The sequence below is a fragment of the Protopterus annectens genome, chromosome 11.part0 (assembly GCF_019279795.1).
Source record: "Protopterus annectens isolate FY-2018-M chromosome 11.part0, PAN1.0, whole genome shotgun sequence".
Classification (NCBI taxonomy): domain Eukaryota; kingdom Metazoa; phylum Chordata; order Ceratodontiformes; family Protopteridae; genus Protopterus; species Protopterus annectens.
Window position 1 is genome coordinate 829,886,785 of NC_056745.1, and position 20,294 is coordinate 829,907,078.

Genomic DNA, 20,294 nt, shown 5'->3' on the forward strand with positions numbered 1-20,294 from the left:
CATCACTCATTCTACTTATATCTATGGCTACAACATTACGATGACTGCTAATTGCTTGCATCATGCTTAAAATAATCTAATCTGTTGATATATGTAGATTAGCATTTATTTGCCTACATTGCTGTCACGTTTTATGTAAAATCTTTCCTACTTCCACAATCATAAAATATTGTAAAGTATTTCTATCCCTACTGTTAGCAGCCAGTACTCCTATGTGTCTCTAAATAAAAACAAACAAAAAAAAGTTTAACTATAATTGCTGAAGTGGTTGAGTCATTTACAGTTTATACATTACTACTGAGATACCTAATTTCAAACTGTTGAAACTCAATACAGTACACCTAAGTCACTACTGAAATGTGAGCACTCATAACACCAAGTACTGACATGCTGAAATAAAATACCTACTTCTTTTTGTAGGGGAGCAAGTCCCTGTACCTCCCAAACTTAGATATACCAACTCTGAAATTGCCATACCTCAGAGAAAATGGAATATTCTGACAAATGACCATCTCGTTCTTAGTATAAGTAAGTCTGTTTTTTTCAACCATTCAGTCTCAGCATTACAAGACTCGCTAAAGCAGGTCCCAACATTTCAAAAGTTTATCTCAGGGTTACCCCTCATCTTCAACAGAAGACTCTAGGCCAGATTCATAAAGGTTTGCAAAAAGTGTATACTATGTGCACACTTTCTGAAATCAAGAACAGCCCTACCACAATGCTTGTGCTGTCTACTCACTCAGAAAGGTTACACCGAGTGTACACACTACCACAATGCTTGTGCTGTCTATTCACTCAGAATGGTTACACTGAGTGTACACACTACCACAATGTTTGTACTGTCTATTCACTTAGAATGGTTACACTGAGTGTACACACTACCACAATGCTTGTGCTATCTTGTCCCTCAGGAAGGTTACTCTAAGTGTACACTTAGTGGTAACCTTTATGAGTCCTGCCTTCTGTTGCCTGATCAGATAAAGACACAAACCAGCATTTACACCCACACAATGATGCTATAAGTAGTAGATTAAGCATATAATACAAATATGGAAACTGAGCCTCTCTGCAACCACAGAATATGGGGGCTGTGGCTCCACATCTCTGTACTCTAACAGTTCTAATGCCAAGGTTGTACAACTTCAAACAAAGGCAGAAATAGTTTTCACTAAAAATCAATGAGTACATTTACTTTGAATTGCTGTGGCTTTATAATTGTATATTTGGAGTTGGTTATATGGGAAATCCCCCATATTCAAATGGTGTGGCTGCTGAAAAAAAACAGCTAAACAAAATTCAGATCACATATAGATAATTTTCTGCATTTTTCTATGAGCCAGCCTACCACAACAATCTTACTGTTATGTGCTTTGACTAAACAGGACTTAGAATATTGTTTCCACATTTTATACTGAATAATGAATCTGTCCCAGACTGCTGCATTTCCAATTCAGTTTCAGTGTTTTTTTCCCTAATTGAGGCTTGCACCATTGCAGACTGATAGATAACATGCAATCTGTTGCTTCCTGTTGCTTTAAAAAGGACATGCATTTACTTAGATACAAAGGCATATCTGATTTGTAGTGGGAAAGCATAACTCAGCTATGACCATTTCATATGAGAATGCGGTTGTCAGATATGTCTGTTCCTATATATCATAAATGATGTGAAAACCCATTTGCTGTTGTAGCTTACCCTAAGACTTTTCATCACAGAGTAGATCCACCAGTTGTCACCACCACCTAAACTGAAAAGCAGGCTAATAGAATGTTTAGTTTCTTAAAATTGTTTTTCAAACATATTGAATGTTGGCTTGTGGCTTTTTTTTTCTAAAAACACCTAGCTGATGAAAACATTTCTCATCTCTCAAAAATATAAATACACATTATATAACACCAAATTTTACAATGTTAAGTTCTTTGTGTCTTGGAAACTTCCTTACCCACAACCAGTAAACATTTATACAACTTTGTAGGCAAATATAAAGTGACATTAACTTTCTGTCTAAAACCGTATATTGTTATTACTGTTGTAATGGCAGGGGCTATTGCTACCTTTAATCTACCTCCTTCTACTATTAACAGTAGGTAGGATCAGGGTGATTAAGGGAGGTACCAGCCCCCCTTAGTAACAACATTTATAACAAATTGTGTATGACACACTTCTTCACACCCAGCATAAATGGGGTTGCTAGCCAAACATGCATAGTTTGGAAACTTTGACTAAAGCAGTTACACAAATCACCAAATTGTAGAAACAAAAACAACTAGTGAATACAAAAATGGCAGCAGTGAGACCACAGCATACACTGTTTTTATTACAAATAAAGTGATCGCTTTCGTCGGTGTAAATCCACCAACTTCATCAGACAAATAGAGCCACATTTCATTACAACTTAAATACTTACAAACAGCCATACCAATTAGGCAATTAAAAACAATTTAAAAAAATTAAAGGAATACTCCTACATTTGTTACAACAAAGAAACGCCAAAGTGGAAGTACAAACTGCATTGTCTGTACTATAAAGTACATTATGTGTAAAATTGAATGCTGTAAATTACATGGACATCACAAAACATTTATCCCAAAATGAGACAAAAGAATAAAAATAAAACAAGTCAATAAAAAAGACAACAATAAATCCTAACTATAGTCCTTGTAACTTCCTTTGTATACATGTTTATATCATGTTATTCTTCATCGAGCGATTATGATACAAAATATCACCAAACCCAAATATTTCACACTAATACACTATGCATTTGTTTAGGTTTGTTTAAGTTGAAAACCCAAGTAAAAACCTGTAGGGGTTACTTAAGTCCGAAACCAATGAGTGGACAAACTCACACCATATATTATAATCCTAATAATACACTAAAGACTGTAAAATGTGAATTATTATCTATGGTGATAACATTGGGTTATATTGATATTATTAAGTTATGTAAGCCATATATAGCGTAGCTTTATCTGTTAAGGGTCTTGAGCTTAAGAAGGCATCTAATTGAAATGTAGTCATTAAGCCCTGGGGGAACATGGGCCAATGTACGTTTTTGCCATTTCAGTTCACATTCTTCCAGTCTAAGTTCCCAAGGCCCACCCCTAATATTGTGTTCTACCTGTTGTAAAACAACAAATTGAAATTGATGGTTGGGGTGTTCTATGATATGTCTCACCAAAGCGTTGATAGTGTTGTTCTTGCCAATACAATAGGTATGTTCATATACCCTTTGTTTAATTTTTTCTCTCCATTTTCCCAATATAGTATGCATCACAAGAACACAAATTGCTGCATAAATCACTCCTTGGGACTCACAATTAAACTTTCCCCTTATATGGTACTCTTTCTCCCTCAGTTTGACCTTATTTGTAGTTCTAATAAATCTACATTGTGGGCATCTATCGCATTTCACCATGCCCATACCTCTGTGGTTTACCTTATTTCTCTCCACTAAAGTTTTCAAATTAAGGCCCCTTTGGAAACTCATGAGAGGTAGTTGTCCCAGTTTGATAAGACTGGTGTCTTCATTAATGAAAGACCAGTTTTTGTTAAGGATATCTCTAATGTGTGTGGCATCCAGAGAAAATGTTGTAATGAACCTGTTAGCTGTGTTGTCATTAGTGTGATCCCTTGTCACTATACTGTTGACTGTCCATCCAGCATGGTCTTGCTCATACCCTTTACAAACAATCGGGTGGAAGTGACCTAAAATTCTCTTTCTATCAACTTCCTCAAAAATGTTGTTGAGGAACCCCAATGGGTAACCTCTTTTTAAAAACATAGATTTTAGCAGTGTACATTCATCTATAAATTCACCATAGCAAGAGATCATTCTAGCAGCCCTAACCGCTTGTCCTTTCACAATTGCCTTTTTCTGATGTAATGGGTGGCTGCTGGTAAAATGTAAAAAGGCATTAGAGTAAGTGGGCTTGTGGTAAATAGTTGTTCTATATCTTTGATTTAAACTATCCTTACTTAGAAGCACATCCGAGTAGTTAATGTCCTTATGTCCTATCTGATATGTGAAATCTAGAAATGAAGTAAACGTTTTAATGTTACAGATGAAAGTCTCAATGAGCTCCACTTCCCCTTTCCAGATAAAACACAAATCATCTTGGTACCTTGTGTACCAGACAACATTTTCTTTGTATAATGCATCATTAAATAAAAAATGCCTTTCCCAAAATGCCATTACACAATTAGCAAAACTTCCACCACAGGGTGACCCCATGGCAATCCCCATCTTTTGTAGATAGATAGTTCCATTAAACCACAGGAAATTGTTAGTCAATACTAGCTCCAACAAAATTTCAATAGTGTTAATGTCACTACTAGCCACCCCTTTTAAATGTAGGAATTCTCTAACTCATTCAATGCCTAGTACCTGTGGGATAACTGTATACAGGTCTTTTATATCCACCGTAAGAAAAGTGAAACCATCTTTATATTCCAAATTATTGATACAATAAAGAAAACTCCATGAATCATGGCATATTTATGATTCAGACTTAATAAAAGGTTTAAGTTTGCAATCAATAAATTTAGCGCACGCATACGTGACTGAACTTCTCCCATCTACTATTGGTCTAAAAGGGGGGTTGTGAATATTTTTATGGTTTTTGGGAGACCCGAATAATGTGGGTAAAATGGGAGCTGGCATTAAATACGGCAAGGTATCTATGTCAATACTACCTTCGAGGAATAAGTCATTAAGTACATTATTCACCCTCTTATACACAGTATTCAGCTCATTAAGACTAACCACTTCATATACATCAGATGTCACATGAGTTTCCAAACTGGTCCATGAAAACCAAACCCCCGCCCTTGTCAGGTTTCATGACTCGTATGTTACAAGAGTTCAGTAAGTCAATGTATTCCAACTCATTCTTAGAACAATTAATTGTTGGAGCAGATCTTAAAACTTCCTTAGCAAGTAACGCTCTAATGTCCATTTCGCTGACGTTCTCGAACATTGCTAGAGATGCTTGCATAGGTGGATTAAATAAACTGGGCACTCTCAATGTGCCTGTAAGTGCTGGGTTGTTACCAAAAAGTGAAGTTAAATTAAGCTTGCGCACAAAATTTTCAGGTCCAGAATTGTTTTGACCAGATCAGCCCTTCTATCAGGCACAAATGTCAGCCCCTTTGCAAAAACATTAACAATCTCTTTATTAACATTTAGGGTGCTGAAATTATATATCTGTAAAGTCGCCCTCATTGTTTGCTAGTATTATTGGTAAACTATGGTTTACCTCCTTCTCCGGTTCTGGCGCTTCCTGCGTGGACTTAGAGTGATCAACTGCCTTTTAGAAGTAAGTGGGCAACATGGTTGCTCAGTTGTTAAAATCTTTGCAACATATCTCCAGAGCCATGAGCCCCCTAATCTCTGGTCACTGTCTGTATGGAGTTTATATGTTCCTCCTGTGACTGCCTGTGTGTTTTTATCTCCAGTTACTCCATTTTCCTCCAACTTCCCAAAAATCATGTTGGATGACTATCTACTTTGAAGGGTCCATAATATATTGCATTTACCTTTACTTTTGTGGACCAGGTCAAGGCAGAAAAGTGTTCATGATGTCTACTTCAGTTGGATGTAAGGTTATCATGCAGGAGGACAAAAATGACATAATTCCCTAACAATAAGTATTCACCACTGATGAATATAGTTGGGGATGCAGAACAATTTATAAAGCAGATATTTAAATTTGCTTGCCCAGCCACAGTCTATAATTCAGTTTACAAGAGCTCTGTGGCAACACATAGCATGAGAAGCAGACACTGTGTACACATGAGATGATAACTGTATGTTATTAATGACACTGTTTACACACAGAAACATTGACACACAGTCTATTAGTGAATAGCAATCACCTCTACCTGAATGTCTAAATAAAAAAAATAAATAAACAACAAAGAAGAAGTACCTATGTCAGAATAATCCCCTCTGTGATAATCTGGTTTACTTATCAATAAGGCCAGCCCTGAGTGGTGCCAGTGTGATGCTTAAATTATATATATATATATATATATATATATATATATATATATATATATATATAAGTACCCTGTTTTTTCAGAAGTTAGTTTTTGTGAAACAGTGCTGTGTCAGTTCAGTGTTCAAATGTGCATAATTTCAAATGCACAATTTAATGATGGTGTATTTCACTGAAGGGTAGAATACTGATGCTTGGAGATAACTGTGGGGTTTAGTTTTTAATACTGAAACTTTCAGATTAATTGAGCTCTTTGGTATTAAGGGGTTGGAGTGTGTGGGGGTTAGGATTGGAGTAAGGATAAATAAGGGAATAGATGGTAGGAGTGTAGGTTCTGTGAAAACTTTACTCCCCTGTTCCCACCACACATACCCTTTGACATCCTTACTACCTGTCCCCTACCTTGTATCTCTAAACAGCAGGTCATAAACACCTTCTCTAAAGCCAAAAATACAGCATCTATGGGACCTGATAACATCCCAGGCTGCATCCTACATGGTCTCCAACAAGAATTAGCAACACCACTGGGTACTCTTTTCCATCATAGTCTAAGCACCAACTTCTTCCCAGCTGAATGGAAAAAGGCCACCGTTATTCCCTTGCACAAAGGTGGTGCTTCCACTGACCCCGGGAACTATAGATCTATTAGCCTGACTAGCCTCATCTGCAAGGCCATGGAGCGAATCATCATGGACCTTAACAAAGGTATAGGTTATCTTCAAACACTTGATCCTACTAAGTTTGGATTTGTCAAAGGGAGATAATGCCTGTTAAACCTGGTGGATTTCTTCAAGACAGTCCACATGGCCCTGGACGAGGGGAAATCTGTGCATACAGCCTACCTAAACTTAGCCAAGGCTTTTGACACTTTCCCACACTCAGCCATCATTGACAAACTCACCCAGCTAGGTATCAACCCTTATATCATTAGATGGGTTGCTAACAGGCTCACTGATAGAACATGTATAGTCAAAATAGGGGATTCCACCTCCAACAGCAGACTTGTCACCAGTGGTGTTCCACAGGGATCAGTCCTAGGACCTCTACTATTTGGAATCTATTTCTCTGAAGTACAAGCAAAACCTAAAGGCCTGTGGCTGACAAAGTTTGCTGATGACTGTAAACTGGGAGCAGTCATAGAATCTCCAAATGATGTCAGCATCCTACAAGAGAGTCTTACACAAACAAATGATTGGTGCCAAAGGTATGGCTTTAAATTCAATGTAAAAAAATATTATCATTCCTTTCAGTAAGAGAGATATTCCTGCTAACTACCACATCAATAGCAATACCCAAAGTGTGCACTCAGTTTTGAGAGGCCTGGGCACATAGTTTGACAGCTATCTTAGCTTTGATCAGCATGTGTCTACAGTAGCAAGAAGAGCATTCTATATTGCTCATCTCATAAGTAAGGGTGTTGCCCCCAGAAAAAAAGAAGTTATAACCTTCCTGTACTCTTCCCTCATCAGGCCAATAAGTGAGTACATCCCTTTTGGTATTTACCTTTCCAAGCACCCACAACAATTGAAGAGACCACAGTGGTTCCTCACAAAGAAAATTCAAGGTCATCAACATCTATCCTATGTGGATCATCTAAAATCACTGTCACTTTATTCTGTCTCATACAGACTACTCCTCAGAGGTGATCTGTGCCTTGCATGTAAGGCAATCTCTGGCCCTGCTTTATTGGAAATGCTGCATATACGGAAATCAAATGGTACATGGGTTACTCACTCTAAAGATCTTAACCTAGTATGTGACATTAATAGAACCTGCTGGAGGGACAGATTTGTCTCCCAGAGGTTACCACACCTTTGGAACAGACTCACACTTCATGTCAAACAGAATACCTCATTGGCTCTCTTCAAATGCAGTCTGGATGATTGCATGGGTAACCATAAATTCACTTAGAGGGTTCCACCGGTGTCCCTCTTGCACAGGCGCAATAGGTACTTATTGTGGAAATAAGGGTAGAATTTGGCTAGGATTGTAAGGGCCATAGGGCCTTAGCCTAGTAACTTCCTATGATCCTATGTGTGAGTCTTTACAGGTTAGGATTAGGGTTAGGGTTAGGAAAGGGGATACATGTAATGCTATGTCTCTGTTTTTATATATGAAGTGTATGTCTGAGATATCTAGTGTTGTGGTAGTGTTATTGAAAGGGCTTTCATCAGGTAATGTGTTGAGTTATGGCTGGGTCAAGGGCGGGGTTAGGGTTAACATACTTTATTAAGGTAGTCGAGGCCAAGGGAGGATTTCACTGTAATTGCTGTTCTTGCCTGATGTAACTTACAATTTATACAGCATCAACTGAATTACCTAATCTCTGTATGCTGAAGTTAGTCCAATGCAATTTGTTTTTGCCAAGCTTTTGTGATGTGTGCTTGGGTAAGTTGAAAAGATTTAGTTGAACCTGCCTTTTCTTGGGCATGCCAGCACTCCTGTTGCTTTTTTTGGCTGCTTTACCCAATTGCTTCTTTTCCTATAGGTCATCTGGTATGAGCACCCTGAGGTCCTTAATAACTTTTGGTATTGCAGCTCCTTCCCCCTCAAATGCACACTTTTTCTTAGGTTTTATTACACAGGTGAGTTATCCTTTGCACTGAACTGCCAAGTTCAAACTATTCTTCTATTCTAGTAAGGTCCTTGCAATTCTTTCTGTACCTTCATGTGCGTCAAATGTTTGCAGCACAGAAATGCTTACTTTTCCTTCTATACCTTCTGCAAAGTCATTTGTGAAGGGGTTTAAAAGGATTAGCCGTAGTACTGGACCCAGGTGTACCACACTAATACTTTATTCATTCTCCTTAGGGAGCAACAGTTATCGGGACCCTCTTTATCTATATGTGTATACTGTATTGAAGTTATGCCACCAGCTGATCTTGAACTCCAACGGTGTCAAATGTGTTGCTGAAATCTAAGTAGGTCACATTTACAGTCTGTATTATTAGGTGGTTACCCGCACACAGAATTTGTTTTTCTTTTTCTGGCAAGACCTTCTTGTTGTGAGGCTATGGATTCTTGGGTGCATTTACCTCTAGACATTATCAATAGTCTCTCCTTCTATAGCTTCTCAACCTTTCATCTCCAAAATGTGGAACACCACCTCTCATAATGTTGAACAAACAGACAAAATGTAGAACGCTTAATAATAACATCCTATCAACTTAAGCTAAGGAATTTCCAACATGGTTAAAGTGTATTCTTCTATATTTATAAAACTGTTCTTTTGATGAAGTAATATAATTCATTATTATTTACTAAGGTTATTGGTTAAAAAATTAACTATGAATGTGTGACAGACTTTTTCAATGTTGAAGAGTATAGAATATGGACTTTTTAAGATTCAGACTGGGAAAAGTTTCTCATAGAGATGTACATTTGACAGGTATTTCTTTTTTCTAAGTCTCCAAAATCAGTGATTACATGATTTTTGCCTTCTGTTTAGGCCAAAAGAACAAGTCAGTAGTTTTTATTTTCTGTCTTGATTCCACTTTTCTGAATGGAAGTACCATTTGATCCATTCCAGGTTTTGGGATCCTCACCCTCTTATCATTTTTTGAAAAGGTTGAGTGGCAGTATTATCTATTCTCCCCTCGTATTTCTGTGAATTCTAAGATGAATCCCTTTATGCTGATTTGTTTTGTCAACCATAAGCTTTTGAAGTTTCATTATGAATATTTGCTTTGTAAAAGAAATATAATTCTTCCCATCATCCTAACCACTTCTACTGATTGAAGAAGATAAATCCCCCTTGTTCTTGTTTAAAATATTGAGAATTGTTCATTAAATAGTCCTATTTTCAGCATTTGTTTGCTGTTTCCATCATCATTTTATCATACTTTGTTTTCTTTTTATCCATGCATTATTTTCTTAATTAAATCAGCTGCCTTAGTATTCTGAGCTTTTGCTTGTCTGGTTGGTTTTGGACCTTTTCTGCCTTTCTTGGTATTAGTGGCTGTCTTCCTCTTCCTGCTCCATTTCCTTGCACTTCCTAAAAGCTATACATTTTCACTAACCTATAATGTCTTATCATTCAAAGAACCACAGTGGGATTTTTCTCCCTTTTTACTTGCAGGTTTTTTCATCTGAAGATTTGTTGCTTCTGTGATGGCAGCTTTTATATACGTCCATTGATCAGCCACATTGTTTTCATTTATGTTAACTAGTCATTTTCCAAGGCAGTGCCCCATTTTCGTCAAGGACTTATTTCCTGAAATCCATAAACTTTGCTCTTGTTTATCATGACCCTGTGACCAAGTTGATAATGAATGGTTCTGTTTAATGATATGTTCAAATTTAGCTGTCCCATTTCATTTCTAAAGTCTAAGATCCTTCCTTCTTCTTCATTTGAAAAGAAATAAAGAAAAGGTAAGACTGTTGTTTCTCAATGACTTTCTAATAATTTACTTGTGGAAGGATGCCTTTGACCTATGCTAAGTAAATCTGTGAGACTCTCCTTACATCTTTTATGAGCTTCTTCATAAATTATTTAGATTTAGTTCATAGAATCTGTTTATAGTGAAGATTTGCATTAAGGCGTGCTGTTATGATCTGATGAAAATGTAATCATGGTGTTAGGATGAAAGGCAAATGATATATCTAAAGTACAAAAATGGTATGTGACTAATTTGTTACTTTCCCTCAACACATACAGAAGTGCAGAAATCATTTATTGTAAAAAAATCATAAAAGAAACAATAAAACATTCAATCTGAAAAGTAATTTATTTTAATGCTGCTAAAGTGGTAATTGCACAATAATGCTTGAGTCATAATGGTTAAATATTTCCCTCTGGTACAGTGGTAAAAAAGAAATCATGGATTCATCTAATATTTTGCAGGTGGATCCTTGTCAACAACATTTGGGGTGCTTCTGAATGCAACAAAAATGTGCTGCATTAGATATCGTCATTTAAGTGGCCATGTGACCTGTTGGCTTGATCGGGCAAAGGAGCATAATGGTGGAAAACACAGGGAAACTCATGTGGAAGCTATCAAGTCCCTTGTTCAGCTTTTTCCATTCTTTGCTTTCCAGATACTTTATCGGACATGCATAACACAGGTTAGAATAATTGCAATAATTCTTGGCAGCTTTAGTAGTATTAGTTATACAAAGTACTGGTGAATGCAGTAAGTTATATAAATGCAGAGTTTATTCCACTACTGTTGTAAAAAATGCTACTTTCCTTGTACATTTTCAGTATTAAAATGCAACCATTGTTGTCTTTATATTTTGCAAATGTAACCTCTGTTTGAAAGCCACGTGCTCTAAGAAATCAGTTAAAATATAGTGCAGTAGTTTTCAAATACTTTTTGTTTCCTATGCTTGATTTCTTCTGTTCCTTTTCAAATGGGGAGTGACAAGTTTTTAATGTTTGTTGTGCATGCATAATAAATTGCTGAGGCATGTATGTGGTGAGGATGTATTTGTAATATCAGTTCCAGTTATCAAAAAAGGTTCTGGAATCATGGATGGGAATTAAATACATATGTGCTGCAGCTATACAGTGCTAAACATGCTGTATTATTCCAAACAGGAATGCTGTTAGTACTTTATTCTGCAGGGAGAGTTGTTATTTTCTTGAGAAGCCACATATGCAGTAATAAAATTCCACTCTTCGTCAATGTTCCTTTCAAATAGTACACAAGCATAAAACAAGAAGCCTCTGTACTCCTGCAGTACTGTTTATCCTATCATCCCATTGTCAGGAACTACCTATAATAAAGAAACCTGTTTTCTTCTTTGTTTTTTCCTCTTTTATTATATCATATTTAAAACAATTAATTAACAATAGCTTAGGTGTTCCTTATTCTCTTCACATGAGCCCGGTTCTTTCAAATAAATATAATGCCCCTCAGGATGAGATAGAAAGCTAAATTCAGAAACAGTGCCATACGGCTTGATAAAGCATTACACCACATCACACCGCTCAGTTGAACTGCAATTTGAAGTTGAGAAAGAGTTATATAATTAGTTAGTATTGCACTCCCTTACTTGTGTATTCCTGATCCTGGAACTGATGTCACTACTAAGATACCTTTTAGATGTTTGAAAACAGTAACTCTCGTCTTCAAAACTTCCAAAAATAAATAAATATAAGTAGGGGACAATATGCTAACAAAAAGATTCCAGTATCTTAGAGTGTTTTCTCCTGCTCTGAGGTTAAGTGAGATAAATGAAGAATGTTGACATTTGTGCTGTAATGGAGCCCTGTTTAAAGAGGCAGAAAGCATCCCTGCGCTTCCAGGCTACAACTCATTCCATACCTTTTGGCCCCGGAATATAGCCGGAAGCTCTAAAGGCAGTGGTGTGTCCATTTTCATAAAGGATATGCACACCTCTAGACTGGCAGCCCAGCATAATGCATCCAAGATACTCCAGGTCCAATTAACACTGGGTAAGATGGTGATACAGGTCATAGCCTGCTACAGAACTCCAACCATGTCCATAGACTCTCACTCTATGTTCCTGAGCACCCTGGAATTTCTCAAGGTCCAGACTAATACTCTCATACTGGGTGACTTCAACTACCCTTCCACCAACTGGGAAAACTATTCAAGTACCAATGCACTGGCCCAACGCTTCCTGGAATTCATCAGTTCAAATGCCCTGGACCACCTCATTCTGACCCTCCACTACAGGAAGCAACATCCTCAACCTGGCTATCACCAACATAGGAGACCATTGCTCCACACCTATAGTCAATTCCTCCCTGGTTAGATCTGACCACAAAATGATCACCATAGAAATCTCCATCTCACCTACACCCTCCTCCCCCCGCAAAGGTGACCACCCTAAAAAACTTCCCCAAAGCTGACTTTGGGCTCCTAAAAGAAGATACGGCAAACTTCTTGTCACCCATGCCAATGGAAAATAGCTGCATGACTGCCGAATCATACACCAATGCACTGTATGAGCACGTACACAAATGCATGGAACTTGCCATACCAAACACGACCAAGACACTGTCCTTCAAAAAAGGAAGCCAATCTGGTGGTCCCCAGGCATCAAACTCTACAACAGAAAGAAGAAACTGTTGCAGAAAAAAAGTAAAGTCACAAGACTGGAAAAACTCCTTCATCAGCCTCAACAAAAATTTGAGAACCCTTATCAAATCCTCTAAAGCCAGCGATGAAGGCAGAATTACAGCTGACACTAAAAACAACCACAAAGCTTTCTATAGCTATACTCAGAACCTCCAAGGCAATACCCAGATTTGCTCTGAGTTATTGCACAATGGTACCTCCTATACTGAGCCAACAGATATAGCCAATATACTGGCCAACAGATTCAGTGCCGACTTTACCCCTCCCCCCCAAAGGCCCTATCACAATACCAGAAGAAAGACTGGTACCCAACATCTAGCACAGGTAAAAGCTGAATTGTCCAAAACCAAGAATACAGCATCCATGGGACCTGCTAATATCTATGGTTGTGTTCTACATAAGCTACAAAATGAACTCGCGCCACACCTGTGTGCCCTGTTCAGTCACAGCCTTACCTCAGGATTTGTCCCCAGTGAATGGCTCACTGCTACAGTCATCCCACTCCATAAAGGGGGAGCGACTACAGACTCTGGGAACTATTGCCCCATTGGCCTGACAGGTCTGGTATGTAAAGCTATGGAGCACATCATCATGGTCCTGCTTAACAAAGATACAGACAATCTCCCAACTCTTGACCCCACATAGTTTGGCTTTGCCAAAGGGAGATTCTGCCTGCTGAACATAGATGACTTCTTCGAGGCAGTCACCAAGGCTGTAGATGAGGGTAAGGCTGTGCATACAGCCTACCTGGCCAAGGCCTTTGATAGGGTCTGTATTAGATAATCAAACTTTCAAAAGTGACACCATATGATCACATTTTTGAAAATTCAAAAGTTTTAACGGATATCTCCGTACAGAGCAGAATGGGAAGATTTCCCCTTTTCTGCACTGTAGTGCTATCTCAGAGTTGGTATATTTAAAGAGCGGGGGAGTGTGGGGCAGTGCAGCCCCCCACATTAGGGGTGAAGGGAGGCTTGCTCCTCTGCTTAAAATGTTCAGGTAGGTTATTTGTGTATTATTTTTTTTTTTTATTAGATGCTCGAACTTTTAAAAGTTCGATCCCACTCAGTATTATTGATAAACTCACCAAATTAGGTAAAAATCCTTATATCACTAGGTGGGTTGCAAATTGGTTCACAGACAGGACCCACAGAGTGAAAGTTGCAGATTCCAAGTCAGACTGTTGACCAGTCACAAGTTGAGTCCCACAGGGCTCGGTCCTGGGCCCTCTCCTGTTTGGCATCTACTTCTCAGAAGTCCAGGCCAATACAGTAGTCCTCTAGCTGGCCAAGTTCGCTGATGACTGCAAGCTAGGAGTTATTATTAACTCCCCAAGTGATGCAGATATATTGCAAGATGGCCTCACTGAGACCAATGACTGGTGTCGGAACCATAGCCTTAAGCTTAATGCCAAAAAATGCTTTATCATCCCCTTTGGAAAAAACTCAGTTTCCACTAATTATCACATCGATGGGAGCCCACTGAACACTGAAGGTGTCATAAGAGATCTGGGCACCCAGGTCGACAGCAACCTCACCTTCGATCACCACATTGCCACAGTGGTTAAAAATTCCTTCTATGTGGCACACCTCATAACCAAAGGTTTCACATCCAGGAAGAAAGAGGTCATCATCCCTCTCTACTCATCCCTCATTAGACCAATCATCGAGTATAATGCCCCATTTGACATATACCTGACCAGATACCTTCAAGAGCTGGAGAGGCCACAAAAGTACCTCACAAAAAGGATCCTAGGCCTTAAACATATGCCCTACATGGACAGACTCAAGAAACTTCAGCTGTTCTCAGTCTCTTTTCGTCTACTTAGAGGCGATCTCTGCTTGACTTACAAAGCCATGTCCAACCCAGCCCTACTTGAAATGCTACACCTAAAGAAATCCCAATCCCCCACTCCATACATTCCAGAAATCACAACCTCATTACCACAGAGACTGCCCATGCTCTGGAATAAGCTTCCCATTCATGTCAAGCAGAGCACCTCACTAGCCTTCTTCAAGAGAAATCTCAACAAGTGGATGGGTAACAGAAAGTTCACCCCAGGGGTCACTTCAGTGGCCCTACTGGATAGAGGCACTGTGAACTAACACTGGGTGGCACGACACCAGGGCAATATTTTGGGCTAGGATTGTAAAGGCTCCAAGGCCATTAGCCTAGTACACACCTATGAACCTATAAGTAATCTCTTAGATAGTATATGAGTACTATGGGATGTTAGAGGTGCACCCCCCCATATAGGAGGTGAAGCCCCTTCTGAAAAGCAGGTGCTTGAAATGAATTTAGGACTTTTGATTGAAAGATCAAATGTCCAAATCCATTATCACTGAACATACTTTACCAAAAGCACTTTCACCAAAAAAATTGCTTACAGTAAAGTATGTTTTAAAAAAGCAACAACATTAAACCTATTTCTACGCAGGGGTCAAGCCCCCCTGTACCCCTCATGTGGGGGGCTGTGCCCCCACACCCCTTACTTTAATATTCTCACTCAAGGTCGCACTACAGTGAGGAAAGGGGAATTTTACCCTTATCCGCACCATAGTACAACCGGCACAACGAGCATACTTATCCGAAAGTGCTGCTTCGGTGAACAGCACTTTTGGTTAAGTATACTCAGTGATTTCTGCTTCGGTGAAAAGTGCATTCGGGAATCTGTGTGTATTCCCCTGAAACATATAACAGCAAGTTTAAAAACTCAGAGCTATTCTAGTTGAATCATAGATTATTTTTTGAAGTGTTGGAAAGTACATTTTTACAACTCACACTCCTGACAGGGAGCCATCATATTAATGACAGCCATGTGCTTTGCTTGGTCATGCTGCTTGGCATATTACTGAGACATATAGCATTAATAAAATAATAGGAACACCAATAATTAGTTCTCTGACTTGTTATAACTGCACTAATGGCTGCAGCAATGCATTGTATAACATATGCTCTTTACTATGATAATGTTTGGACAATGGCATGTACAATAATGGATTACATGTGTAAGACAGCATTGCAGTAAATAATTTCTGAACCACTCAGTGGGTTCCGTTGAGAACTCTCATGAATATTTGCTTTGCTTCACATCTGGCCATAAAAGCAAACAGCTTGCTGTGACTAGCAAGCTGTTTAAACTTCACAACCATTAGTTTTGTGTGTTGTTGTCAAGCATTTTTCCTTGTCCTCAGTTACAAATATTCTGTGTAGCTAAATACAAGGTTTCTTTAATCTAGTCAAATATCTTTTAGTGTTGGGTGTATTATGAAGCAGGCAAGAAATGGAAGGGTATGGAAATAAGGGTGTTAAAATAACACCACAGGGGAAATGCATCAATTTTCTACTGGGAAACAAATGTACATGGAGTATAAGGCTGATATAATATTCTGTTTAAAATAAAAGATGGATAAAGTAGTAGAAAAAGCATTTTGTTCATCTAAAATATTCACTAGCATTTTAGGTATAAAACTTGCATAATGGCTGAAATGTTCAGCAGGAAAATGTGGAAGACAGTTACAAAGACAACCATCAGTGTTTCTCTGCACTTTACACATTCTCTTACACTGTTTATATGGAGAAAGGCAGTTACTTGCCAGGATTTTGCTTCATTTTCATCAATATGAATAGTGAGAAAATGTATTTCACACATTAAATAAAATTTTCCTTTTGGGATTTATAAAAACAATTTGCTCTGAACTTCTAACAGACTCATAAGATACAACAAAATCATTCTGTGTTATGTTGTTAATGAGAAAGTTGGGCAATGGGTTAGTATCCATTCAAGATTAGATTCATTGTCTTGTACCCATTCAGTTTCAGGACAATTTCTGGCTTTCCTACAACTCTGTGCTGGAATAAGTGGGGTACCAGAAATTGCATTTCTTACAGTGATATCTTGTGAGGAAATATATGCCTTTAATTTATAAATATTTTTTTCTGGAACATTGTTATATTGCTTTTATAACTGTTCAGCTTCACAACCTCAGACAGTGAAGCACTATGGTATGTAACTATTCTGATCCAGTTTTGCTATTGCACACACTTCTTATTTTTGCATTTTTGTGGCGCTTTGGCTATGTTACTTTTGTGAGACTTGCCAAGGACATTGTCTTCAATAATGCTGTATTCTAAAACAGAGAAATGCAGTTTACTAGGCTTACAGTGAGTTCTTTTTGTACTTACATATTAATATATTTATGTAATTATTTATTTGTTTGTTTGCTTGTATAATTTGCAAGCTGTTACTTGTGTCATGTTAAAATGGCATAGCCCAGTAATATCACCCTCAAATTATCAGTAGTGGAATTGATGACCCATGTGTAAATCAGGAAAAAATGTAACTTATATCTGACCTTAGCACCCTCCTGATATGTTTTTCAGTGTATACTCTCACCTTGTCCCTGAACTTCATTAGTTTAGTCTTACCAAAACTATGAACATTTAGAAAATATACTATTCAAAGCAGCCATAATGACAAGACTGGTTTGCTCAGTTAATGCTGCGCATTTTCCAGGCCAGCTGGACAGCAGCTGTCAATCTACCCTTTTATTAGGACATACTAAAGGCTGACCAAAGTTTTTTTACTGTATACTTATTCACAAATGTCCCTTTTTGGATATAAATCAAGCAGGGTCAAATTGCTTGAAAAGTGATTTATTGCAAAATATGTTCAACTCATGGCAGAATGTGTTTTAGAAATCAAAAATTGCCATATGCGTCTGGTGGTTTTCCTTACTTGGTCCCATATTGTTTATCATTTAAACTAAGGATATGAAACTGGAAATATTTGGGGTGGTAAATAAGTTGCTGTTGCTGTTGCTTACTCATTTACTAAAATCTAGCTCTTTGTGAGTTGAAGGACTTTAGCATGCCGAGTCTTTCTATCAAGATCTACTTGTTTAAGTTCTTGCAAATTCATCTTCATTACTTCAGCAATGCTGTCCATCCATCTTAGCTTTTACAGACCCTTATTCTTCTTTTGCCTTCAGTCTTTCCCAGCATCAGTGTTTTCTCTACTGAATCATGTCTTCTCATTTTGTGGCCAAAGTATTCAAGTTTTAGTTTTACTATCCAGCCTTGCAGTGAACATTCTTGATTTATTAACTTAAGTATTGGTAGGTTTGATCTTCTTGCAATCCAGGAAATTCTCAAACGTTTTCTTCAACACCCGAGTTCAAAAATATAAATTTTCTGGCACATACTCTTAATTATAGTCCAACTCTCACAGCCGTATATTACTACTAGGAAAACCATAGCTTTGACTATATGGACCTTTGTTGACAATGTAATGTCTTTGCTTGTTAAATCTTATATAGAGTTAACATAGCTTTCCTTACAAAATGCAAGCTTCTTCCAGTTTCATGGCTTTAATCATCATCTGCAGAGATCTTTCAGCCCCGGAAGATAAAATCTTTCATTGCCTCTACCTCTTACCCATCTCTTTGCATAAAATTGATAGATCTAGATGATATAGTTTTATTTATTCATTTATGTATGTGTTATCATTCACTAGCAAACCAACATCAGAACTTTCTGCTTTCATCAATATCAACAATGTCTTCAACTCTTTCTAGCCTTCATCCATTAGAGTGGTATCATTTCCATATATGAAGTTGTTAATATTCTCCTTGAAATTGGATTCCTGTATCTGAATTGACTAACCCATCATTTTGCACAATATATTCAGCATATAAACTGAATAAGTAGGGTGACATTGTACAGCCTTGTCTTCCTCATTTCTCATTCTTGAACAGGTTTGTTGTTTTGTATTCAGTCCTGTTTCTTCTTGTTCTGCATAGAAATTCTTCAAGAGGAAGATAAAGTGATTCTGTAGCCCCAGTTCTCTAAGCACTTAACAAAGCCTGTTAAGATCCACACAGTAAAAAGATTTAGAGAAGTCAATAAAGCAGAAGTAAGCGTTCTTCTGAGACTCACTTGCTTTCTCCATTACCCAGTGACTGGACCATGCAAGACCCCTTTTTCATTGCAGACCTATGGAGAAAAGCATTACAATTACATGTTACATAGCTGAAAACATCACATTCATTTATATCATAAACTAGTAATCACAACCTTAGTAATACATGTTAAGACAGAAAATATACAGTTGATAGCACTCAACCTCTTAGCAAAAGAATCAAGCTCAAAGCCAAATAAATTAGGGAAAAAAGGCTCAAACAGTGGTACAGATTTTAAAAATCGCTCTTATAAACCTATCCTGCTGGAATAACAGATTTTACATTAGTGTACATCTGCTAAAGGATATCAAGTCTGAAAGTCGGATGTCTGTAATTGTTTAGCACTTGCAATCCTCAATGATTTGCCAGAAAGCCACATATTTTATGAGGTGTGTACCAAAAATGTGAGGCAAAAAACAGACATTTAGCAAAACAGTGGACAGTTGAGAGTACTGAGTTGAGTGCATGTTAGAAAGTACACAGTAACACAGAAAAAACATTTTACAACATCTCAGCTAGATAGTAGAATTCAATATCAAACATCTTGAAAATATAGCATCATAACGACTGTATTAATAATCATACAAGAAAGATAAGGATACAGATAATCAAAGTAACAAACTGTGTGTGGAGGAATGCAAGAATGTCAATATGTAATAATATAATAGTTGTAGCACATTACTTTTGAGTCTTTTGATGTGAATGGGGAAAATGTTAGGACAGTTGCAGTGACTGAGTTTATTGTTCAGTAGATGAGCTTTAAGGTTTTTCCCTTGATTTACTCAATCTATATGAGTGTATATTACTTTACAGAGTGGTTATTTTTAACTAAAAGGGTTGAAGACCAAATGCTGCTTTCAATCAAAGGGCCTACTGGTTACCTAACTCAACTACTCTATAACTCTATAACTGCTCAACAACCTTATAATTCAAAATGCTTAAAGATGGATACTCCCCTCCACTTGTAAAACATATCTATGCATAATTCCACAAACTCACTTCAAATCAACAATGCTCTTAAACTGAACTAACTAGTTGTCTGTGAAAACAACATCAACAAATTGTCCCCAACCTACTGGAATTCTGTATAAACAGAGAATAAGTAAATACTGTAATAAATATGTTTGTTTTAGAAACATGAGCTAGCATATTTGCATATTTTCTTTCTTTTAAAATCTACTGCCTCATGACCACACATATGACTCAATGATTTAGATTTAGTGCTGTACTTTTGTAGAAGGTGCTATTTATGCATTTCCTAAGGTTTATGTACTGTGCTGTGAATC

At 37.6% G+C, this 20,294-nt stretch overlaps 1 protein-coding gene across 1 annotated transcript in view; it reads left to right on the plus strand.

The window, feature by feature from the left end:
- The window catches only part of SLC15A5 (solute carrier family 15 member 5), a 313,596-nt gene that overhangs the window by 100,395 nt on the left and 192,907 nt on the right, over window positions 1-20,294 (plus strand). The window contains exon 4 of the mRNA XM_044088238.1: window positions 10,843-11,063. Coding sequence (XP_043944173.1) covers window positions 10,843-11,063 — 221 coding nt within the window. The remainder of the gene's footprint in view (window positions 1-10,842; window positions 11,064-20,294) is intronic.